General features: G+C 43.8%; 4 protein-coding genes across 6 annotated transcripts; 3 read left to right on the plus strand and 1 right to left on the minus strand.

Annotated features, from left to right (window-relative positions):
- Positions 1-716: 716 nt before the first annotated feature.
- wbp2 (WW domain binding protein 2) lies at positions 717-6,247 on the plus strand. Of its 2 annotated transcripts, XM_019263516.2 has the most exons (8): positions 717-956; positions 2,054-2,162; positions 2,254-2,389; positions 2,457-2,549; positions 2,642-2,788; positions 2,916-3,038; positions 3,834-3,910; positions 4,924-6,247. In XM_019263516.2, exons 1-8 carry the CDS (start codon positions 898-900, stop codon positions 4,969-4,971), a joined length of 792 nt encoding a protein of 263 aa, XP_019119061.1. In that variant the 5' UTR covers positions 717-897; the 3' UTR covers positions 4,972-6,247. The 2 variants fall into 2 exon arrangements, with proteins under 2 accessions (XP_019119061.1, XP_027145091.1); XM_027289290.1 differs by lacking the exons at positions 3,834-3,910; positions 4,924-6,247 and adding an exon at positions 3,594-3,797.
- Positions 6,248-6,303: 56 nt separating this feature from the next.
- Positions 6,304-13,640, minus strand: trim65 (tripartite motif containing 65). 2 transcript variants are annotated; one of them, XM_010738379.3, is made up of 8 exons: positions 13,514-13,640; positions 12,640-13,091; positions 12,452-12,547; positions 11,801-12,031; positions 9,929-10,097; positions 9,726-9,815; positions 9,433-9,650; positions 6,304-8,447 (listed from the first exon to the last, which is right to left on the minus strand). In XM_010738379.3, the coding sequence occupies exons 1-8, from the start codon at positions 13,590-13,592 to the stop codon at positions 8,139-8,141; spliced, it is 1,644 nt and encodes a 547-aa protein (XP_010736681.3). In that variant the 5' UTR covers positions 13,593-13,640; the 3' UTR covers positions 6,304-8,138. The 2 variants fall into 2 exon arrangements, with proteins under 2 accessions (XP_010736681.3, XP_027145090.1); XM_027289289.1 differs by having other exon boundaries at positions 13,466-13,630.
- Positions 13,641-15,847: 2,207 nt separating this feature from the next.
- On the plus strand, positions 15,848-19,308 carry mrpl38 (mitochondrial ribosomal protein L38). The gene is made up of 9 exons (XM_010738378.3): positions 15,848-15,991; positions 16,444-16,632; positions 16,719-16,850; positions 16,944-17,146; positions 17,324-17,396; positions 17,496-17,541; positions 18,397-18,555; positions 18,838-18,974; positions 19,076-19,308. Exons 1-9 carry the CDS (start codon positions 15,907-15,909, stop codon positions 19,210-19,212), a joined length of 1,161 nt encoding a protein of 386 aa, XP_010736680.2. The 5' UTR covers positions 15,848-15,906; the 3' UTR covers positions 19,213-19,308.
- A 1,230-nt stretch (positions 19,309-20,538) lies between these two features.
- On the plus strand, positions 20,539-23,169 carry LOC113747900 (uncharacterized). Its single transcript, XM_027289663.1, has 4 exons — positions 20,539-20,657; positions 20,904-20,969; positions 21,824-21,910; positions 22,173-23,169. The coding sequence occupies exons 1-4, from the start codon at positions 20,603-20,605 to the stop codon at positions 22,937-22,939; spliced, it is 975 nt and encodes a 324-aa protein (XP_027145464.1). The 5' UTR covers positions 20,539-20,602; the 3' UTR covers positions 22,940-23,169.
- The last annotated feature ends 146 nt before the right edge of the window (positions 23,170-23,315 follow it).

Consider the following 23,315-nt stretch of genomic DNA (forward strand, 5'->3'; position numbering starts at 1 on the left):
TCTCTCTCAGGCAAATGATTTTCTTTAACAGTTTAATGTTAAATACACTTACAAACAAACTTAAAACTCATCTGTACAAAAAATATTTATTTGAATACTTATGGCCTCCATCTCTGAATATTGTTCGTTATCTTGACTTGAAATGTGAGTTGACATAGTATGGAATTGTAAAATGTAATACAATTAGTTGTTTTAACTCAAAATATCAAGTTTAAATAATAAATGATCATTACTTAAACAACTTGTCTTACTTTGCTTTATGAGCTGAAATAAAACTTGTCTTGAAGTTGAGTACAGTGTTGTAGATGAATACATACATGTCAGTACAAGTGTGTGAACATATTATTATTATTAACAAAAGCATTTACTGCCTTTTTAAAAACATATTCAGTCAGTTCAAATGTCAGTCTAAGTCTTCTTATGAATGTGAATATCAGTGTTATAGTGTTATCAGCAGTGGTAGAGGTGCTGGAGAGAGAAGCAGTAATAATTAATTAGTAATAATAAAATGTAGGCCATATCTGCGTGTGGAAGTTTTAGCAACCGTCCAAAATATTTTCGGGCATGTATAAGGAAAGACAACATGGCAAACAGCTTCTTTTTGACTTCATATTCAGCGTGGAACCGTCTAGAAACGTCTCTTACATAAATCCTAAAATCCTGTTTGGTTTCCGGTCAGCACGTTATCGTCTTTTAGCGGCTGCGTGACGTCACGCGGTGGGCGTTCCTCACGTATGGCGGAAGAGCAGGTGCGTCGACGTTATCACAACAACCGTTATCGTCGCGGAGAGAGAGAGACAGGCCACCGAGGCTGCAGACAGGCCTGCACACCGGTTTACCGCTAGAGGAAGACCACCGTTCATCTTTCTGCTGAGTCTTGGAGGGCCCCGCGTCGACATGACTCTGAACCAGAACAACTCCGAGTCCGGCGGAGTCATCATCAACAACAGTGAGAGGTAAGCGGGCAGCGGGCTTAGCTTAGCGGTTACCGTTAACCACCGGGCTGAGCAAGTTTTACGCTCTCTGCGTGGAGCGCGTCACACCAAACTCCTGTCAAAATAAAAACAAGAAATGTGGCCCTGTGTGTCGGCGAGGATACTTTATGGTGCCAGGAGTACTCGCATATCCGAGTAACCAGTAACGTTACTCGGATATAACAGCCAACTTTATTCAAACGGCAACTTTTAGCATTTGTTAGCTCAATTTTCACACAACCTAATTCTGTCAAAAATGTGCTGGCGGGAGCGGGCGTCATGAAGCGATAATTAAATCCAACAGCTTGTTTAATGGTTTATACATGTAAGCCGAAATGAAGAGTGACTCCTAATTGTTGCATAACGACACCAAATATGCACATTAATGCTAACTTGCTAATAAACAGCACGTTAATTGTTATAACGCCCTGTTTCTTAATGGGACATTCGCATTGCATCTGAACCGGACTCGTAGCCCAAACATGGCCTTCAACCTGTTATATCATCACTGCAGTCAAGCATAGCAGGCTTCACGTGTGGTTACATCAGTGTTTGCTTGTTTTTAAACGTTACACATCGAGGATGAAACGTTATTTAAACATTTCTGTCAAGCATTTATCATCACAGCACCGTGCTGCTGCTGCTGCTGCTGCTGCATCCACACCATCTGCACTCTGGCCTGCTCTGCTACAAAAAGGTTTCTATTGTTTTGTCACATCCAACACCCAAGTCACCACAGTTGACATGAATTAACATGAGTGTCAGGTTCTTCTAGAACATGCTGGGCATCATGATAAACTCATTACAGCTCACACAGAACAAGTAGTAAGCCCTGACACTAGATGGCCCTAATCCTTTTACCAGAGTACTGTTTACTGATGGGCCGTGTTTAGTCACTGGACAGTTGCACAATAACCGAGTGATCTCATTTTTAAGCCGTTCAATCAAAGATTATGAAATTGGGGTTTGAGTCATATGTTTAAACCCCTGTATAATATGTAATAGAAATGTTTTAGAAAACGTCATCAGACTGTTACATCCTGTGATCAGATGTTTTTCGTGTCTATTTCTGTCCCCAGTGTGCTGATGAACTATGATAACGTGGAGCTAGTTTTCTGCGATGCGGACAGCCTGCCTGAAGCCTTCAGAAAGAGCAAGAAGGGCAGCGTCTACCTGACTCCATACAGGGTAAGAGACCCAGATGTCTGTAGTTGTTATTCAGCCGCACCGGGGTTGTGTGAGCGACGAGGTGATGTTAGTCCCTGCTGTTTCCTCCCAGGTGATCTTTCTGGCTAAAGGGCGGGATGCACTGCAGTCCTTCATGATGCCCTTCTACCTGATAAAAGGCTGCGAGGTCAAACAACCTGTGCTGGGAGCCAATTACATCAAAGGCACTGTCACCGCAGAGCCTGGAGGTAGGTGTGTTCTTACATACATACATGAAGGTACAGTGTTCAGTAACTCAGCTGACTCCTCCTTCAGGTGGCTGGGAAGGCAGCGCTACGTTCAAGTTTGTCTTTGCTGCTGGAGGAGCTATAGAGTTTGGCCAGTACATGCTGCAGGTCGCAGCTCAGGGTAAGGTTACAGAGCATCAGTAACAGTGTCATAAAGTTCAAATGTTTTGTCCTTCATCGTTTCTTCTTCTGCCTTCTCCTCCCGCTCTGCAGCATCAAGAGGTCAGCCAGTAACTGCAGGGTTTGGTGGATGCCCCTACATGGCCAACGGCGCCTACGCTTACCCTCCTCCCCCTACTAACGGGATGTACCCTGCCGGACCTCCACCCGGATACTCCTACCCCAACCCTCCTCCACAAGGTGGGGGCTGTAACTATTGCTGTCATCATCATCATCATTGATTTCTTGATACAAATCTCCCTCACGTCTTGTTAAAGTGTTCACTGCGGCTCGTCTAATCCACATCTGTCTTTTTCCTGCTGTCCAGGTGGATTCTACCCCAGCCCTCCAGCGTTTGATGCCTCTGCGGCCTACATACCTCCGCCTCCTTATTCTGCTCCTCTGGGCCAGCAGCCCCCACATGACCCAGACCTCCCCTCCTCAGCAGCAGGTGGGTATGTCCTGCCAAGAGGCTGTTTTCAAAACTAGGCGTTGCTCTAGTTCTAAATTAAACTGAGACTGTGAAGAAAGTGAAGGCTCCTTTGAATGTTTTTAAAGAACCCACGTGCTGGACTACAGTACTTTAGTATTGTCGTTTATAATCTTTCAGTAGCATCGTATCATAATATACGATTAATAATATAATTAATTAATCTGATCATTACTATCTCGATCACAATTAAATCAGTCAATAAAATAGTGATAGATTCTCATCACAATTACTGAAGCCCATCCAGATATTTTATTTTATTTCATGTTTTTGTCAAACCAGCTGTACAAAAACTAAAAATATGAACTGCTTCGTAAGACAGACAAGGCAGTTTAACTTTTCAGGCTAAAGCTTAGCTCCTCAGTGGAGTGGATGATTCTAAGCAAACATTAGCCATATCTTGATATTAATGTTAATTAATGTTAAACATTGTTAATAACTGAGTTTTTGAACTTGAAAGTGGTAGTAGTAAAAGGTTCGCTTGCTAACAAACCTTCAGACCTGTCTGATTTACAGATTATAATAAACAACTAGAAGACAATCTCTTCACTTCACACAGTACTGGTAATATTTCCATAAGCTGAAGCCACGTTTCCCGTCCCCCTGCTCATCACACCACCTTTTGTACCTCAGGTTTGATTAGCATAGGCCGCCTCATATATCTCAGGGATTAATGGTAAAACCATGTTTAATTAACACTAACCCCCCCCCCCCCCCCCCCCCCCCCCCCCCGGCGCTCTCTGTCTCTTTTCCCAGCGGAGGCCAAAGCAGCTGAGGCGGCAGCGAGTGCCAGCTGTGCCACACTGCCTCCGACACATGTGTACCTGCCACAGGTGAGCTGCCTCTATTACTGAACTGATTTATAAACCAGTTAGATGCTAGATATTTGAATTTAATGCTTGTTATCTCAGGTATGAGCCAGCAGAAGTCATTCACCTTCAGTGCAGTAGCTGTTGAATTGTGCCCTTGTGCAACTAACCATTATTTTCATTATGGAATGATCTGTCGATTATTTTATTGATTAATAGAGTAGTTGCTTTGTCCATAAAATGTTTCACAAAGCTTGAGGTGACATCCTCAAATATATTGTTTTATCCACGACTTATTTAGTTTACTGTCATAGAACAAAAGACAGTTAAAGAAACAGAAAATAAAATTTAAATCAGAGAATTTACTCATTATTTCTTTAAAGAAATGACTAATCAATTATCAGAATAAAGAACAGTTTTTACAGCCTCTCAAATGTTGTAGGTTTGACACAGCCTGAGGGTGTTTTGATTCTAAAGACTGTAGTCTGACACTCACATCTAAAGACAGCGTGTCAAGTTTTTTAGATTTTGCAAAGACCGAAGGACTTGCAGCGTCACTATTTTAAAGACTACAACTAGATTCACTTTGACATCACTTTCCATCACGCACCTGGTGGAAACTTACAAAAAGGACTGTTGAAAAGTGGAGCAGAAACAAAAGCAGCTTTCGGCCCCAGCTGTCCTTGTGTATGCATTTTGAGGGGCTGCAGCAGCAGCAGCCATTTCTCTCCACTCGATCGTGGTACAGATGGGAGGACACGTCATAGAGGCACTGTTGCTCACTTCACAACTCCGCCAATTTCTTCTCCATGTCTGGGGTCCAAGAGAACCGAAACATCCTCCACTGTCCTTCTCCTGTAGACAGTTGCCTGCTTCCTGATACATACAGACATATCTGCCATCATCGTGTTCTTTCATGGTGCTAAAATGTTTTGGACTTTCAGACACAGTAAATGTGTTCTCGTGCTGTTTGTTGGTTCTGTGTGTGAACATGCTCAGAATGGATCATTATACAGTACTGTTGTCTCTCTCCACAGGACAAGCCTCCTCCATACTCCCCTCCAGAAGACAAGAAGAACCAGTAGACCTGTTTAATCTCACCCTCATTCCACTCTCTCTCTCTCATTATATTAACTGGATGTCAGGAAGTTTTTTCCCCTCTTCTCATCTTCCCAGTCTCCTCCCATCTCCGTCCTTTTGGTTTCACTTGTCATTCCGTCGCTTTCCTGTCGCAGCCCGTACCTTTTACATTCCTTTTAATGATTCATATACTGTAATCAGCTTCTTTCTCTTCAGAAGCACCTTTACTTGATGGAAACTAGAAGTATTGGTAGCACTCTGCCAAAGTTGTCAGGGTTTGGGGGCTTTTTTTCAATGTAGAGGACAAAAACTTTGTAACCTGACCTGACTCGCTCTTTTAGCATTTATTGCCTTGCCGATGTCCCAACAATCATCCCGCCACTCCAAACTTTAAACTCAGCTACGCTGTCACTTTGAATTTTCTGACTGTCTGTCAAAGCGGACTCAATCAGACGATGTTATTTACTTTGCGGATCTATTTAGAGGCAAACTGAATGCAGTGTTTTATTTTTCTATGATTTTGTGTACAGGCTTTTAATACGTAGACTTTAAAACCAGAAAAATGCGATATTTTCTCAAGAACACTAACCTAGAGGAACTAGCTTTTGTAAGGAGGCCCCCCTGCTCTGCTCGGACATGTTTCAGTGGATGAGAAGGACCACAAAGATTAGAGCAGCGTTGAGCCCCAGCACTGAATCCCTGATCCTGGATTAGAGCAGAGAGCGAGGGCGACCAGGGCCCGGAGGGGGGGTCATACTGCCAGGAGGGATTATCTTTATAATGTACAAGAGCAGAGCAGTCACCCAATGATGTCACTTCCTGTTTTGTCATGCCTCTGAACATTCGAGAACACACGCGGTCAGCCTGCTTCATCGTCTCATTCCTCGTAACGTACATTTTAGACGTGGTAGAAAACAAACAGGATGGTTAGAGGACTCTCACATCGTTTCTACTCTCCGTGTTCGTGATTCTGACAAATCTGATCTGAGCACCTCGGTATCTGAGCCTCGACTCTTCCTTCCTCTATGGTCACTAATCTATATACTGTATCTGTGACACATCTGTGGCTGATTCTTTGCACTTTCAGAATGCTATGCATCAGGCTCCTCTTTGCTCTGTCATGGCTGTGTGTATAATAATAAGAATAAAGCTCTGTATTTATTTGAAACTAATTTATTGAATAATTAATGTAAAATGGCTCAAGTAAGAATAACAAAGCATGATCTCAACTGATGCATGTATGCATTGGATTTTATTAAATGGATCTTGATTCATGTGAAACAGAGCGGTGTCCGTCTTTATTTCTGCGCCGAGCGAGCGTTGCTATATCACACATCGATGGGTATTTCCACTTCGAACACAGCATAGTGCATTAGGATAATGAACAGAACATATTCCAGAGTCAGCAGGAGGGGTTATGTTTTACGCCTGGAAATGTGCTTTTTCCCTTCTCGCAGTCAGTAGTCCTCGTCTACTCTTCTGGACAAACTTGTGCAAAACACCACAGCAGTTTCCCAAAGACTGATGTATGATGTCCTGAGCCTCGAGTACCTCGACGTTCCAAAAGATCACAGCTTCGCCCTCTAAGTGCTCATGATAAAAGAAAAAAAAAAGAGGCCAAAAGCCCGTTTAAAAACATCTGTACAGTACAGCAGATTCCATCACAACACTGTCAGCGTCACAGGTTTGAGACTGTACTTCGTTTGTGCATTCAAGTTAAGATCCCGAGATGATTAAAAATAAATGCAGCTCCATTTTCAGTTCTGTGTTCTCAGTAGTTAACGTACAGTCCCAGATGATTTGGTTTCACCTGCATCGCCTACGGTACAGCGAGGGGGAACTATACTTTTTAAACAGGATCATGTAGTGTGTTCAATGTGACTCATCATGAACTGGCTCCCATAATTCAGTGGACTCAGTTTCAGCAAGACAGGTGAACACTAGTAAAGGTTGTGCACATGAGTAAAAGGTTTCCTCGACAAATGGCTTCTCACAGCATTGCAAAAATGTCCCGTTCTCTCTCTTGATTTCTCTGCAATGATTTCTTCTTACGTGTGCGTACACTGTGTGGGCTCAGGTGGCTCTGCGCCTTAGAGAAGCCAGACTGGATTTTAAAAAAAAGGCAGTGGTCAGTTAGAGGCTCTGATCCCAGGAGGAAACGCTCATCTACTTTCTTGCAGAGTTTTAGAAGATCAATACGATTGCACGTCTTAATATAAAGTTAACATAAAGGTATAAAGGCATCAGATGGTTAGCTTAGCTAGGAATAAAGACTGGAAACAGCTAGCCTGACTCCAAAGATGACAACCAGCACTTCTTTAGAAGGTTTTGTGCTGGACCTTTCTTCAACACAGGTCGCCTGGCAACAAGATACATGTTAATCAGAGAGGTGGATTTTGTTTCCTTTGGACAGAGCTAGGCTAGCTGGTTTCTCGTTTCAAGTCTTTGTGCTAAGCTATGCTAACTTGACTGTCGGCTGGCGCTTGTTTTTTTAACCGCACAGGTGTGAAAGTGGGATCGATATTCTCTTGTGAAAAGAACTAGAGGGACTGTTTCTTCAAAGCAGACCACAGTAAGGATCTGACTTATGTGCAGCACACACCGTCACCCGGCCAAGCTGCACGTGCCGCACTCGAAAACCTGTGTCTGCAACGCTGAAGGAAAACTATGCAGGAGTAATTGTAGTCCAGCACTCTAAAATCAACACAGTGGATAAACTGATAGCTCGTGTGTGCCTCAGGAACCTTCTGGTATCTAACTAATCATGACCTCAGCATTCTATGAATCATTAGGTTTTGTACCGAGTCACTAAAAACTGAATAATCTGAAGACAGCTGGTCTTTTCCTACCTGAAAGCAGATATCTATCCAAATTTGAAGGTTGTTTCATACATAATCTAAAGAAAAAAAACAACAAAACAAACCAGAATGAAGTCCTTAAACTAGAATAGAGTTTGTAATTTCCTTAGCTATGTTATGGTCATGTGGTAAGTGAATAAGCCAGGTGGTCAGTTTTGGGGGGAGAAAGCTCGTCACAGCCAGTTCTCCTGCTTAAAACAACGTCTTTGTAGATTTTTTAAAAAAACCTCCTAAATGGTTACGGGTGAGTCAGCTAGTGCTCATGTTTGATAGTGCGTCTTGTTTTCCCATCTTCGCTTCTCTTCCGAGTCCGCTCATGTGGAGCAGAGGGTGATGCTGACCCCCTCTCCTATCCAGCAGGCGGGGAACAGCTCCTGGGTGAAGGCACAGTGGAAGGCGTGGAGCCTGGTCTGCCCGTCCCCGTAGTAGGTGAGCGTCCCCGCTTCGTAGTCCAGCAGCATGCCGATGCGGCTGTGCTGGGAGTGGCTCGCTAGGGTTTCCCGCCGGCCATTGTGCCAGGCGCTGAGCTGATGCTCGTCCAGCTGCAGGCTCCAGGACAGTTCATTCATACCCACCATGCACCGCTTGCCCTTCTCCTTCCTGGGGATGGCCTCGTAGGTTACCTGTCGAGAGGCGGGGAGGAGAGGATGTGGGTGAGCTGTGTGCAGTGCGAAGGAAACAGGAAGGCAGGGGCACACTCTGTCTGAAAACATTCAAGTTTGGTACATTTGGTACGCACTTGTAATAACTTAAGCGATCCACTGACTGCTTCTCTAGCTGCTTCTCTACTGTAATTTTAATTCATCCAATACTTTGGTTTATGAAAAATTCCTGCAAAACTAATGACATTCCAACAGTTCAACATTTCTTAAAATCAGCCAAAAAAACTGTAATTTACCTCCACCTCTGCCTCCATCAGTTCATTTGTTTGTGTTATTGTTGGACTAGTTTGAAACAACCACAGTAAGTCCTGTGTCCTGCGAGGCAAAATGACTTGGACTCGCTTTGGAGAGAGTGATATTAAGTCCTCATTTTCCCCTCTAGAAGGAGCTGTCAGAAGGTAAAGTGGTTGTCACCAACATTCTCAATATAAAAAGGTACATAGGTGGCTAAACTAGGTTTTGTTGCTGCCCTCGTCCACTGCAGTACACCGTCTAACTTTCGTGCTGTCTGCTTCTCCAAACTGGGAGTGTATACATAAACACACAGACTATAGATACATCATATAACCTCATTTCAAATAACCTGAACTATCCCTTTAACATCAGCATGTTGCAAAACAAATTAAATGCTACTGTCCAACATTAACTGAGTTTCCATGTGCAAGCTGAAATCATGTTTGGCAGATTCATGCTCAGCAGGCATGGTTCATCTGTGAAATACTATTTTTATGACAGCTAATAATATAATAACTTTTGATGCCTCAGTTATTAACTCATATTTTTGGAGCTCTACAACAAGGAGCAGCAACGTCTGCAAACTTTTTCTAAAACTTCACACAGTATCTGAAAGTGACTGCAACAGTAACAAATCAATTCCTGTTCAAATTGGCTTTGCTAATTTTGTGAACACTCTGAGTATACAACCAGAACACGCATGGCTCTTTACCCCGAGGTAGGCCCAGGGCTTCGACACCTCCAGCTCCCAGTAGTGTTGTCCATGGGTGAAGCCCTGAAAGCAGAGCACCTGCCAGGTGTGATCAAAGCGGGCTTCGTGGGGTGGGACGGAGCGCGGCCCAGAGGTCAGGTGCTCCGCCCTCCGGTTCTCCTGGGACAGGAAGAGGTGCCCGTTGGCAGTGCGAGGGTCAAAGGTCAGAGAGCATCGGTCTGTATTGACGCAGAAAGGAGTCAGATGAGCTGAAGCAGGACATTATATCTACACTGTCTTTAGACAGGACTTACAAGCACTGAGGCCCTCCTTCCCACCAGGGTGGCACGGAGCAGCTGGACTGGGAACCACAGCAAGGACCGGCCTCTTATCCTGAGGAGAACCTGGAGATGGATGAAGAGCTTAAGAACACAAGAACAAAGACTGGGGAATAAACTGCCAGCAAATCAAGTGAAATTGCTACAGTGGGAACATCAGTCCCCTGAAGACATATTACCGTCTTTGTCCTGACCCACAGCCGTGCTCACGGCTTTCTCCAGGTCCTCCGACACCAGCTTGGAGACTCGAGACAGGACATCTGTGACGCCGTTTAGTCGATCTTGAAGGTTTGGAGATACATCTGTGGGAATGTCTTTGAAACGTGGGACTTGTATGACCATTGATTCCTGTGGGGAGATTCAAAGAAGACCTGGATGATGCATGTGTCCGCCACGAACGCAAAGATTCTGTCTAATATCTTTTTTTTTTTTTTTTTTAAGTGACCAGTCACAGTCAGCAAAAAGTAGAGCTGGATATATTTGTATATCAAAAATACATCAGAGTGTATGCAAGACAATTCTCTCAATATATTTCAGGGTTTCCACACTTTCTTAGACATACAACTTTCCAGGCCCAATTCCCTTAAATTCAAGGACCTAACACGGCATGGTTTGAGATACAGATCAAGGTTAATTTCACTCAACAGTAACCTGAACAGAGAGGAGACAGGAGACACACATGCAGACCGTGGAATGTATTTCATTATTTAACGTGTAAAAAAAGATGTCAAAGAACTTCAAATTTTCTTTTTGTTGCACGAAATATAAATTCAAGCACTTTCAATGACCTATGTCTATTTATCTACGTATATTTTCAAAAAATTTCAAGGCCTTGGCTTCCCCCCCTCAAATTCAGTTCGGGAGGCAGACATGGTCAATACTTTTAAGAGTAGACTTAAGACTTTCCTTTTTTAAAAGAGCTTATTCTGTAGTTAGGGCTGACTCAGGTCATCCTTTAGTTATGCTGCTGGAGGACTAGTTTGTCCGTTCTGGGCTACTGGTTCAACATGGAGGAGCCGCTGCATCTGTAGATATAAGAGGCTCGTTCTAAGGTAATAAAACAATAAAACAAAAAACAAACTTTGCCATATTCTGTAAACAAGCCTCCTAAATCTGACACACTGGACCTTCAAGTCAATCATTTGTTTATTAGTGGGCTCATACTGGACTGCATTATACTGGAATATTCTCACCCCTCATTTTTCAGATGTGATGGGCAACCCATTAGAAACGCCACTGAATTTATTGTAGTCCAGTGTAACACCACTGCAAACTACATAAACATATAGTTAAATTAATGCCTCTGAATTAAAAATACTATTTATGTTATTATCTTTGTAAAGAATAAACTTACAGCATTAGATTTTACAGTTGTACCTAATAAAGTGGCCAATGAGTGCTTATATTTCCTGTATCCAAAACATCATCACATTATCAAATTATTAAACACAAACAATATTTATAAAACGGCTGTGCTTCCTGTTGTGTGTGTGATGATGTCATGTCCTCCTCATTTAAATATCTCCATACATAAACATCCTGTCAAAGATACAGATGACTAATTCTTTTTCAAAGCCATCAAGTCTTTGTGTCGTTCATCAGTCGATGCTTTTGCTGCCATCTAGCAGCAGACATATTCACCTTGCTGAATGTCCCGACTGCTGGGTGTGGTCACAAGTGCAAGACAGTTCAATTTCTCCACTCACAGCAGCCTGCAGAGCGCTGCTTATAACACGTCTTTGTTATCACACCAACAGCATAAATCCATCCTTTTCCAGACTCTCTGCTTCTTTATTTCCAAACCAGCTTGTGAATTTCACACTCAGAGTGTCTGTGTTACTCTTCTGCCTCACAAACAAAATAAAGCACATAGCAAACGTACACTTCCAATGGTGCCGGTGGTGATAATTAGAGAGTGCTCCGCTCTGCTTAAACACACGGGAAGTGTCGCTTTTCTACCTCACGGTGCGAAACAGCCGTGGTGTTATATTACAGTCATCCCACTGAAGCCAAATGAACAACAGCGTAAAAAAATGCCGGGGCTTACAAACCTTGATGAGCTCTGTGTCAGAGAGCTGCTGCGCGGCTTCGATCTGTCCCTGGCTCTCTCGGAGCATCTTGGAGCGCTCTTGGAGTTCGGCTAGCCGTGCCTCCGCCTCGCTGATGGCAGCTTCCTGCTGCTCCTCGATGAAGAGCTCTGTGGCCTCCTGCTTCTCTGCCAGGATTTTCATCAGGGTGGAGAACTTGAGATTGACCCACGTGGAAGTCTGCTGAAGAGTCACCTGTTGATGGAAAACACCAAAAGAGTTCTTTAAACACTTTTTAATTAATCTACAATAATATGAAGCTTGGTTGTTTTCTGCAGCTTCGTCAGTTAGGGCCTGTATATTTCTTGCATTACGGGTCTTGTGGGGTGTGCAGTGAGAATAATCAATGAGACAGCTGCAGGAAGCGCTGAGTTGTGCCAATACGGTTGAAAGAAAGGTCTTAAGTTTCGACGTTGGATCGGTTTGAAACGCAGTAAGGGATGACTTAATTTGACCTCCATCAAACAGTACGGCTTGTGTTGGATTACTACAAACACAACTCTGAACCTGAACTAGACATTTTCTTCCTCTTCCTCTCTCTTTTACACACAGCTTCTTCTTCTTTAATAAGTCGGATTTTCACACGAGAAAGAACCTGGCCTTTTGAGAATTTACCTTGGCTTGGCTGATGTTCTCAGCCAGGTCTTTAATATCCTTTTCTGTCTCTTCCATGAGTTTCCCCACCTCCTTGCTCTTCCTCTGCAGCTGCAGCTGTAAAGGAAACACATCAGGTTGATACAGTAGTCTTCACACAGTCACCATCACCTGCTGCCAGCAGCTGTGGTGTCACTATGTGACCGTACCTCTTGATTTTCCCTCTCTGCCTCCAGCATGACCTTCTCGTGGCTCTCGCACTCGGAGATGCCGCACTCGCAGCACACGGACATCCTGTCCTGCTTGCAGTAATAAACCAGAGGCTTTTTATGGCGATCGCACAGCAGCATGGCTCTGGCCCCTTCGCCTCCCCTCATGAGTGACTCTCTGCACGAGGCGCCGGTGCTGTTCGTGGCCTCGGTCAGGACTGACATGGACACATTACGCTTGAGGGTTGGCCTGGTGGTGAACTCCTCCTTGCAGATGGGACAGTGAGGTCCGATGTCAGCCTTGCTCTTGGTGTCCCAATACGTGGCGATGCACTTTTGACAGAAGGTGTGACCGCAGGGGATGGTCACAGGGACTCGGAAACGCTCAAAGCATATGATGCAGGTCAGATTTGGATTCTGAGACTCCATCTCTGAAGAAAGAGCTGTCCATTCTGTGAAAACAGGAAGAAACACGAGAGGTCCATCAGCAGTTGTTTACATCTGCATCACACAATGACAGCAGTGTAACTTAACCGGTTAACCTCTCTGCATTAAGAGGTTCATGTCACATCATAGGTCATGTATACTGAGACAGTTTCTCATGTCAGATGTCAGACTGAGCAACAGCAAAGCCTCGGCCAAGGCTCAGTCCAAATGCTAACCACACATTAACTTAGCCAAGTGGAAGATAAAGCTAACGCTAGCCGTCGGTAGCCTGGTATCAAGTCAGTTCACGTCAGCTCGGACTACTAGAGACAAACACTGGTCCAAACATTCAAACGGTGTGATGGCCTCACTCTATATTAGCGCATATTATTACACTCACCGCCTCGATGTAATTCAAAAAAGAAAAACACACAATGTTCATTCTTACCACTCCGACAGACACATTCGTGCACAGCATCTGTGTGAGCGCTGGGTCCCGTCACATGAAGCTTCCCTGATGACGCCATACGCAAAGATGACGCGTTCACGTGCTGTCGGGAAAATCGGCCAGCTCACACCCAGCACGAGCGAACGTGAGCGTACAAACACACGCGCTTACACGTAACCAGGGGCGACGTATGGGGGGGGAAAGTTAGGACACATCCAAGGGCCCACGACTGACAGGGCCCCCCCAAAAAATAGGTAAACACCAATATAAAATGATTAAACCATCATCATTGAAAATATAATAATAAAATTAATTATCTCTTTGTTTTTACGTGTTTTGGCCAGTAAAAGTTAAATAAAAAATGGCCTTTAGCACATTTTTATGGTGGCTTTTAATCTTGCTTCAAATAGTGAACTGCACTGCAGACTTGCAGGCATGTACAAATCACCAGCGCAGAGGCGGCCCAATTTGAGTTTTTTTGTCATGGGGCCCCTGCATGTACCACGGATATTGTTACAGTGTTATACTGTCAGTATCATTTAATTTTGAAATAAATAATGAATCCAGGTCGTTTTACCAAAAATTACTCACAAAACCAAAAGGCACAACGTTATCTTTTAAATTATGTTGAATATAAGTGCTGAACTTACTATAACATACACTACCAGTCAAAAGTTTGGACACACCTTCTCATTTAATGGCTTTTCTTTATTTTTATGACTATTTACATTGCTGACGCTCACTGAAAACATCAAAGCTATGAATGAACACATGGAATTATGTAGTAAACGTGTAGTAAAGTGAAATTACTCAAAACATGTTTTATATTTTAGATTATTCAAAATAGCCCCCCTTTGCTTTGTTGACAGCACTGCAAACCTTTGGCCTTCTCTTCATGAGCTTCATGATGTAGTCACCTGAAATGGTTTTCACTTCATTGGTATGCCTTTTCAGGCTTAATTTGTGGAATATCTTGCCTTCTTAATAGGGTTGGGACCATCAAGTGTGTTGTGCAGAAGTCAGGTTGGTACACAGCTGGCAGCTCTATTTGACAACTGTTAGAATTCATATTATGGCAAGAACCAATTAGCTAAGTAAAGAGAAACGACAGTCCATCATTACTTGAAGAACTGAAGGCCAGTCAGTCCGCAAAACTGCAAACACTTTGAATGTGTCCCCAAGTGCAGTCGCAAAAACCATGAAGCGCTACGAAAGCGGACGAAACTGGCTCACATGAGGACCACCCCAGAAAAGAAAGACCAAGAATCACCTCTGCTGCTGAGGATAAGTTCATCGGAGTCACCAGCCTCAGATGTCGCAAGGTAAAACCACCTCAGATTAAAGCCCACATAAATGCCACCCAGAGTTCTAGTAGTAGTCACATCTCTACATCAACTGTTTAAAGGAGACTGCACGAATCAGGCCTTTGTGGTCAAAAAGCTGCTAAGAAACCACTGCTAAGGAAATGTAACAAGAAGAGATTTGTTTGGGCCAAGAAGCACAAGGAATGGACATTAGACCAGTGGAAATCTGTGCTTTGGTCGGATGAGTCCAAATTTGAGATCTTTGGTTCCACCCGCCGTGTCCTTGTGCGACGCAGAAAAGGTGAACAGATGCTCTCTACATGCATGGTTCCCACCGTGAAGCATGGAGGAAGAGGCGTGATCGTGTGGGGGTGCTTTGCGGGTGACACTGTTGGGGATTTATTCAAAATTGAAGGCACACTGAACCAGCATGGCTACCACAGCATCCTGCAGTGACATGCCATCCCATCCGGTTTGCGTTTAGTTGGACCATCATTTATTTTTCAACAGGACAATGACCCCAAACACACCTCCAGGCTGTGTAAGGGCTATTTGACCAAGAAGGAGAGTGATGGAGTGCTGCACCAGATGACCTGGCCTCCACAGTCACCTGACCTAAACCCAATCAAGATGGTTTGGGATGAGATGGGCCGCAGAGTGAAGGCAAGTGCTCAGCATCTCTGGGAACTCCTTCAAGACTGTTGGAAAACCATTTCAGGTGACTACATCATGAGGCTCATCGCGAGAATGCCAAAGCAAAGGGTGGTGGCTATATTAAATAATCTAAAATATGAAACATGTTTTGAGTAATTTCACACTTTTTTGTTTACTACATAATTCCATATGTGTTCATTCATAGCTTTGATGTTTTCAGAGAGTCAGCAATGTAAATAGTCATGAAAATAAAGAAAAAACATTAAATGAGAAGGTGTGTCCAAACTTTCGACTGGTAGTGTATGTTCATACTATTTTCTGCTACCATATTATTGTATCACAGAAAATGGGTAGTCAGATAAGGACGCGTGGGCTCGTTTTGTCCTCCTCTCGGCCACCGTAGTTTCAAACCGAAGGAGGAAGGCTCAGTCCAAGATGGCGCTGCGCTCGGTGTGTGCCGTCGCCCTGCGAGCCGGGACAGATTCAGGGGTCAACAATGTGAGGACGTTTGCCACGACAGGTACTGTAACGATTCTGATTATGTCATATTAGGTTTGCATTGAGGACCATCGTCCGTTGGCTTCAGTGTGGCGTGTGTTGCATCAGTTTGAAGCAGACCTCAGTGACATGCTGTGGAGACACACACTGTTTAAAAACAAGATACAGGACAGCAACATGGCATTTTATTTTGGGCATTAGTTCCCAGTATTGGTTTGAAGAAACACCCAGCATGACATGCTGATGTGCTGTATGTATCTTTATGAATGTTCCCCTTCTTCACCTAAAACTGTCAAATATTTGACAGATGTTCTTCAGTTAGCCTGACATTGAGGGAAACTTTGATACTCCCCCATGTCTAACATTAGTAATTAACATTTTGTATATAAAGAATCCCATTACTAGACAATCATTGATCACTGACATAATTATAAACACAACAAACTGACTGTTGTGGATGTTTCCACATAACAGCGCTCCTCTGCAGACGCACACCTCCTCTGGGTCCCATGCCGAATGAGGAGCTAGACGTTGAGAAACTGGAGTCACTGGAGAAATACCGCAGCTACAATCGTTACCTAAAACAAGCCGAGGAGGCGAAGAACAAACCTGCTTGGTGGAAGACCTACCGGAGCTACGTGGAAAAAGCTGATCCCGAGCATGGTGAGAAATAAAAGCAGAAAGCTACTGTAGAAGAGTCGTTTTATGGCAACCTTTGAACAGTTTCAATGAGCTTTCTCCTGTTCCAGGCGCAGAGCGAGTGGACATTGGACTGCCGTACTGTCGACCCCAAAGGATCAACGAGGTGAGGCAGAGGAGGCAGGTGATAAAAGAGAACAAGAAAAACGTGGAGCTGGAGAGGGCAACTCGTCTGCGCACATGTAAGCTCACACGCTTTCACCACAGAGGGAAAATGTTACGTTCACAAGAGAATAAACATGTTTTTATTTTCTATTTTTTCTATGCCCCGCTAGTTAAAATCCCTCTGGATAAAGTGCAGGAAACCTGGGAGAAGAGCAGCGGTCCGTTTCATATAATGAAACTGGCAGATCACTACGGGGTCTTCAGAGATCTTTTCCCCATGGCCTATTTTCTACCCCAAGTCTCACTCCACATCTCCTATAGCCAGGACAGCAGTGGACAGGTGTATTATGGGAATAGGCTGACACCAACTGAGGTATGTCAAAGGAATGGACATGTCCTAATCTAGATCTTTAATTGATATTCTAGGGGTCAAGGCCACTTAAAGTTCAACACTTTATTCCCTTCCTGTATGTTCTGTAGTTTCACTTTTTTGTTCTGTACCCACCATTTATATGTCTCTCTGTCTTTACGGTGCTTTTTCTCTCTCTAGGCAGCATCTGTCCCTCAGATCAGGTTTGATGCAGAGGAGGGCTCCCTGTGGACCCTTCTGCTCACCAGTCCAGGTCAGCATCAAGCCTTACCTTTCAGGGATGAATCAAAGGGCCATTGATGGATTCTCAACTTTTTAACATCTAATTAATTTATTTATCATCTTTTTTCAGATGAGCATCTTCAGGATAATGAGGCAGAATACATCCACTGGCTAGTGTGAGTATTTCAAGACAAGTCAAAGGGAGGTTTTAAAGGTCCCACATTGCAGAAAGTGAGATTTCTGTTTTTGTTTTTAAGTACATCTAGGTGCTGTATAAATACTGTAACAGCATCTAAACACTCAATACACAAAGTAACAGACAATACATCCATATTCAGAGACTGTGCCTTTTTAAATGTGCCAACAGGACTTCCATAAGGTTGTGATGTCACATCTATACACGCTTTCACACACATATGTGACCTTTAAAGTCGAATAACATATATGTAACATTTCTGCATAAAAATGCTAAGCCCATGCTTTATATTTTGTTGAGGTGTGTACTTAAATCCGTTCAAACCTAGAGAAACCAATCATTTCATTTTGATAGGACTTCCAGGATAAACGTGCATGCAGACATTTCAGAGAGAGAAGAAAGGAAGTTGACGACCATGACTAAAACTTAAACACATAACCTCGTCTGTGGCGCATTTTCATTAGCCTTCCTGCCATGATCCCATGCTACATCACAACATTTTAAATTATTTAAACAAATACTTACTCAAATGACAAATCTCAATTTCAGTTGCCATGGATTTATTCATAATTGACCAGGCAAGTCAGTTCAAATTAAAGTCCCTCTTCGATAACATTGATTATTGTTACATCACATGGATGTTGGCGGTTCACTCTGCAGAATATTGTATGTGTACAGTGACTTTTCAGTGAAGTTGGAGACATTTTGTGCTCAGAAATTAAACTTTTAATCAACGACATATTCATATACACACATTAAGATTTTTTCAGTGAGGTAAACAAAAATGAATAAACACTGTTGAAGGTTTGACCAACAATGGCCTTTGTTTCTGTAGAGGGAACATACCAGGAGGAGCAGTACATGCTGGGGAGGAGCTGTGTCACTACCTGCCCCCCTTCCCTGCCAGAGGAACGGGCTTCCACCGCTACGTTTATGTCCTCTTCAAGCAGGAGCGACACATCAACTTACAGGAGGATGCCAGGCCATCGCCATGGTGACCATCACACCCGACATAGAGACAGATAGCTGATGCTCTTATTTGTGTTTGTAGTATGAAACAGAACCAGATTACGTATACATGAGCATGTGATATCGATGTCCTTGTGCCACTCAAACATAACACAGATAGTTACACAGAAATTTATAGACATAGTCTGACATTATTGGAAATATGTTTGTTTGCTTTTTTGTGTGTCAGTGAACTGTATTCATAAAGCATAACATTAGTTTGATACATGAACACAGACACTAAGCTTGTGTTGCCTCTCCTCCCTAGCCATTCTCTGGTGGATCGTACATTTAAGACGTTGGATTTCTACAGAAAGCACCAGGACAATATAACACCTGCAGGCCTGGCATTCTTCCAGTGCCAGTGGGATGAATCTGTCACCAACACCTTTCACAACACACTCAGTGAGTCACACTAACACTCAGTGCTTTTTGAAAAGGTTTGCGTAGTAATTGCCTGTCGATTTTAATAACACAACCTACATGTTTTTATCTTCTCCCTGCAGACATGAGGGAGCCGGTGTTTGAGTTTATCCGTCCTCCAGTGTACCACCCTCCACAGGTCAAATACCCTCATGGACAGCCCCTGCGCTACCTGGACAGATACAGAGACGGAAAGGAGCACACCTATGGAATATATTGATTGTGAGACACACACTCGCAGAGAGGAGAACTTCATTCCAAATGTGTAGTTATGTTTGGCATATTTATGTTAAAATAAAGTTTTTTTTCAACTGGGCGGAGACTGCATTCTGTTTACCTCTGCTGGGGTTATCTATCCTGTTTGATAGTTGAAAACAGACAGCAGGGTCTTTTCAAATCTTTGTTAAAGTGCAATTTAGAGGAAAGATTGAGTAAAGAAGAAATGAATCAAATTAAATGGAAAGATCTGGGGCTAAAGGAAAATCTTGGTGGTGATAACTGCTACATAAAAAAGTTGTATGAAGCCTTTTGTGGCTCTGGATGAAATTCATCAAATGTGAGACACAAACCCACAGGTTTCTGAACAGCTGCTATACAGCTCAGAGTGTGGTGGCTCTGCCTGTCATCATCTCAGCAGCTCTGACACCACTGATTCTTGGTAAATCTAAAAAGCCAGGAGCTCGTGGAAGTCGTAAGGACAACTAAATCACAAATTGATTGTCTGATACAGTCTGCATTGGAAATTGTAGAACATCCTCATATCCAACTCATGCCTTACTCTAAGTTCCTTATTCACAATTACCCCTTTCAGAAGGTGAAATGTATGTTAATTAAGGGTTTTTTGTCACTTATGTGCAAAGAGGTATGTGACAGTAAGCACAGGTAGATTCACACTTAGCGTCAACAAAAACATTTCATATGTAGGCTTTTTGGATAACAAATTTGCAGCATTGCATAATGATATGTTGTCTTAGTTATAAAAGTTATCACAGCACTTCTGAGCAAGACTATTATAGATTAAATAAATACTACCTAGGCTTCTTGGACTTTTATCGCACACATGAGATTGAAACTGTGAAATCTGTCAAGTGTTGTACTGTAGTGCTTTGGTCTGGAATGACTGCAATGTTTTTTAACCACCAGAGGTCACTGTTCTTCCTGTGTGAGGCTCTGCAACTACTAACTAAACTAACTAAAATGGAAGATTGCTAAATAAACTGTATAGTTGGCTCATATAAATGGTTCACAGTTTACCTTTGTCCTCCTTCAAACCTGAGCAGATCCAGGCTGTTTGTTTCAGTGACTAACAAAAAGGAGTGGACATTTCTGGAGCTTTCTCAGTGTTTAGACCTGGTGTGAAATTGAACTTAATTTAGAATTGCTCTTTAACATACATTTGAATCAACTAATATGAAATAAATAAATACAACATTCTTCAAGTTTAGGAACCTTACAGACTGTTTAACATGATCGTCAGAGGGGAGTCTGAATCTCAGCTGGCACTGATAGAGCTAATTAGAACTGATCAGCAACATCTGTTTCACCTGCATGAGGGCTTTTTAAAAGCTGGCCTGTGGAACAGGCAGCACTCTACCTTGGTGACTGAAACAATGGGAGCTGTGTGGGCCTTGCTTATGTCGCTCCTGGCTGTATGGCTTGCTAAAGGTTTTTTAAAAAAAGTTCCATTTACTGTTTCAAGCTTGTGTTTAAGAAATTGGTGGTCAGTTATTGAAAATTCAAGCATAATGTTAGATATTTTTAGCCAAGATTGTTTGGCTACAGTCAGTGTATGCTTTGGTACAACAATTTTGATTCCTGATCTCATTTTAGCTGTGACAGGTCTGTGAGATATATATTGTGTTATCAAATGGCACAAACATTTGATTAACAAGCAAAGTGCTCTGTCCTTAGGATCTTGTTTGCCAGATGGTGGGAAACATAAAAACTGCCATCATGGGATGGAGATGATGAAGACTGGTAAGAATACTTGTGACTAGGGCTGCATGATATGGCTTTTAACCAATATCTTGATATTTTTAAGCTATATCGTGATACACGATATATCTATTTTTATTTCTACTGTAAATCACTAGGAATGTTAAATTCAATCATTTGATGCAAAAAATAACATCAGTATGATGATTCAAGTAGACCCTAACGGCTGCGTCCTCTGCCCTGTATCAACTCACACCGGGCGCGTAGGAGCCGGCCTATTCACGCGAGAATCCTGGACGTACGCAAGACCCCGCGATAAACTGTGTATAAAGAAAACAACAACAAACAGCTGACTTTGCTTCTCCGACGTGGAGGAGATTATAAAAAGCTTCTGTTGAGTCATAAATGATTGTGTGTTGTTCCACTTCAACAATTAGTCTCTCATCGTCCATGTTGAGACCCTTTAATCGATCTTTGATCACCTGGTGCCACCGGTCATGACGTAACGTTGATGTGAAGTTGTAAAAATGCTCCGGTGACCGCGGCGCAGTAACGCGGCACGTACGCCTCCGGAGTGGGCCAGTGGTCCTTGTCTCTCCTCACTTGATACAAAAAGTACGCATGCGCGCAGGGGATTTTTCTGGGTGGGCGGGGCAGTGTGCTGCGTGCAGCACCAGGAGTGAGTGACAGGCAAAACTCCAGAGAATTAAATGCCGACGGCTTAAAACATTTACGTGACAAGTACTCGATGGTCGCGATATAGTAATTTCATACATCTCACGTAGAACAAGCCGCGATATATCGAGTATATTCGATATATCGCCCACCCCTACTTGTGACCAAATCTTTTCTGAGCTACTTTTTGACCCTTACATACATTTCCTCTTGTACTCCAGATCTGTCTCCTAATGAACTCTCTATAAAGAAGACCCTAGCACTTCTCCAGTCGATGGCGTCCACACTGAAGGCGAATGCTAAAGAAGGTGAGCATGCATTAACTTGGTAGAATGCATGTTTGTGTAGAGTCTTTATTACTAACCTTCCAATGTGGTTTAAGTTGTGTTTTCTGGCACTGAATTGCCTGATATTGGGTTTCCAACAATGTTTGAATAAAACTACATTGACAGTCAGATTTACAGCTCCTGTTGCATTTGAATTAAAATGATGTAAACAACTATAGTATACATTGGCATCATGGATACAATATATTCTTAGACTTATTTTACTGATTTAACTGTCTTTCAGTACAACGGGAAACCAATGAAGTTGATGCTGAGGTATCAATTGGCCAAATGAAACCTAAACAGCCCTTGATGAGACCAAAAGGGCTCACAAAGGCCAGTGACAACGCGACCTCTCCAGGCGGCGCGCTCGGCGACAACGCGACCTCTCCAGGCGGCGCGCTCGGCGACAACGCGACCTCTCCAGGCGGCGCGCTCGGCGACAACGCGACCTCTCCAGGCGGAGCGCTCGGCGACAACGCGACCTCTCCAGGCGGAGCGCTCGGCGACAACGCGACCTCTCCAGGCGGAGCGCTCGGCGACAACGCGACCTCTCCAGGCGGAGCGCTCGGCGACAACGCGACCTCTCCAGGCGGAGCGCTCGGCGACAACGCGACCTCTCCAGGCGGAGCGCTCGGCGACAACGCGACCTCTCCAGGCGGAGCGCTCGGCGACAACGCGACCTCTCCAGGCGGAGCGCTCGGCGACAACGCGACCTCTCCAGGCGGAGCGCTCGGCGACAACGCGACCTCTCCAGGCGGAGCGCTCGGCGACAACGCGACCTCTCCAGGCGGAGCGCTCGGCGACAACGCGACCTCTCCAGGCGGAGCGCTCGGCGACAACGCGACCTCTCCAGGCGGAGCGCTCGGCGACAACGCGACCTCTCCAGGCGGAGCGCTCGGCGACAACGCGACCTCTCCAGGCGGAGCGCTCGGCGACAACGCGACCTCTCCAGGCGGAGCGCTCGGCGACAACGCGACCTCTCCAGGCGGAGCTGGCAGTGATTTCTAACGGCGACACAGAACTTTTTAGGGGAGCAGTTCGTAAATTCAGTCACCTGTGCATGGTGCTGTGGTTCAATCAGGCAGAGGAAAAGCTGGAATCCCAAACTCCTTGGGTCCACATCAGGGTCTCAAAATCAAACTGAGTCCTGGCTTAAAGTAGCAGGCTTGAGGAACCATGCAAGAGCTCATCTCGTTTCTGCATGTTGTCTCTGCTTTTAAATAAAACTCTTTACTGATGTCTTCTGCTTTTTTTTTAATTTTTTTTTTTTCTGCAGATATTGGCTTCATAGGTGGGTTAAATAACAAATGTGGCACCTATTTGTTGTGCAGATTAGCAATGGATGGTGAATTTCCCTAAATTACTTTCAAGACTGACACAATGT

This window comes from Larimichthys crocea, chromosome XVI (genome assembly GCF_000972845.2).
Source record: "Larimichthys crocea isolate SSNF chromosome XVI, L_crocea_2.0, whole genome shotgun sequence".
Taxonomy (NCBI): Eukaryota; Metazoa; Chordata; class Actinopteri; family Sciaenidae; genus Larimichthys; species Larimichthys crocea.

Excerpts from the sequence above, each read along its gene's own strand:
- wbp2 (XM_019263516.2), top strand. The coding sequence starts at position 898 with ATGACTCTGAACCAGAACAACTCCGAGTCCGGCGGAGTCATCATCAAC. Across the intron at positions 957-2,053 it reads ATCATCAACAACAGTGAGAG|TGTGCTGATGAACTATGATA; the intron begins GTAAGCGGGCAG and ends TTCTGTCCCCAG. Across the intron at positions 2,789-2,915 it reads CCCCAACCCTCCTCCACAAG|GTGGATTCTACCCCAGCCCT; the intron begins GTGGGGGCTGTA and ends CCTGCTGTCCAG.
- trim65 (XM_027289289.1), bottom strand. The coding sequence starts at position 13,592 with ATGGCGTCATCAGGGAAGCTTCATGTGACGGGACCCAGCGCTCACACA. Across the intron at positions 13,092-13,465 it reads TTTTGAATTACATCGAGGCG|AATGGACAGCTCTTTCTTCA; the intron begins GTGAGTGTAATA and ends CTGTTTTCACAG. Across the intron at positions 12,032-12,451 it reads AGAACATCAGCCAAGCCAAG|GTGACTCTTCAGCAGACTTC; the intron begins GTAAATTCTCAA and ends TTCCATCAACAG.
- mrpl38 (XM_010738378.3), top strand. The coding sequence starts at position 15,907 with ATGGCGCTGCGCTCGGTGTGTGCCGTCGCCCTGCGAGCCGGGACAGAT. Across the intron at positions 15,992-16,443 it reads GAGGACGTTTGCCACGACAG|CGCTCCTCTGCAGACGCACA; the intron begins GTACTGTAACGA and ends TCCACATAACAG. Across the intron at positions 17,147-17,323 it reads ATAGGCTGACACCAACTGAG|GCAGCATCTGTCCCTCAGAT; the intron begins GTATGTCAAAGG and ends TTCTCTCTCTAG.
- LOC113747900 (XM_027289663.1), top strand. The coding sequence starts at position 20,603 with ATGGGAGCTGTGTGGGCCTTGCTTATGTCGCTCCTGGCTGTATGGCTT. Across the intron at positions 20,658-20,903 it reads GGCTGTATGGCTTGCTAAAG|GATCTTGTTTGCCAGATGGT; the intron begins GTTTTTTAAAAA and ends CTCTGTCCTTAG. Across the intron at positions 20,970-21,823 it reads GATGGAGATGATGAAGACTG|ATCTGTCTCCTAATGAACTC; the intron begins GTAAGAATACTT and ends CTTGTACTCCAG.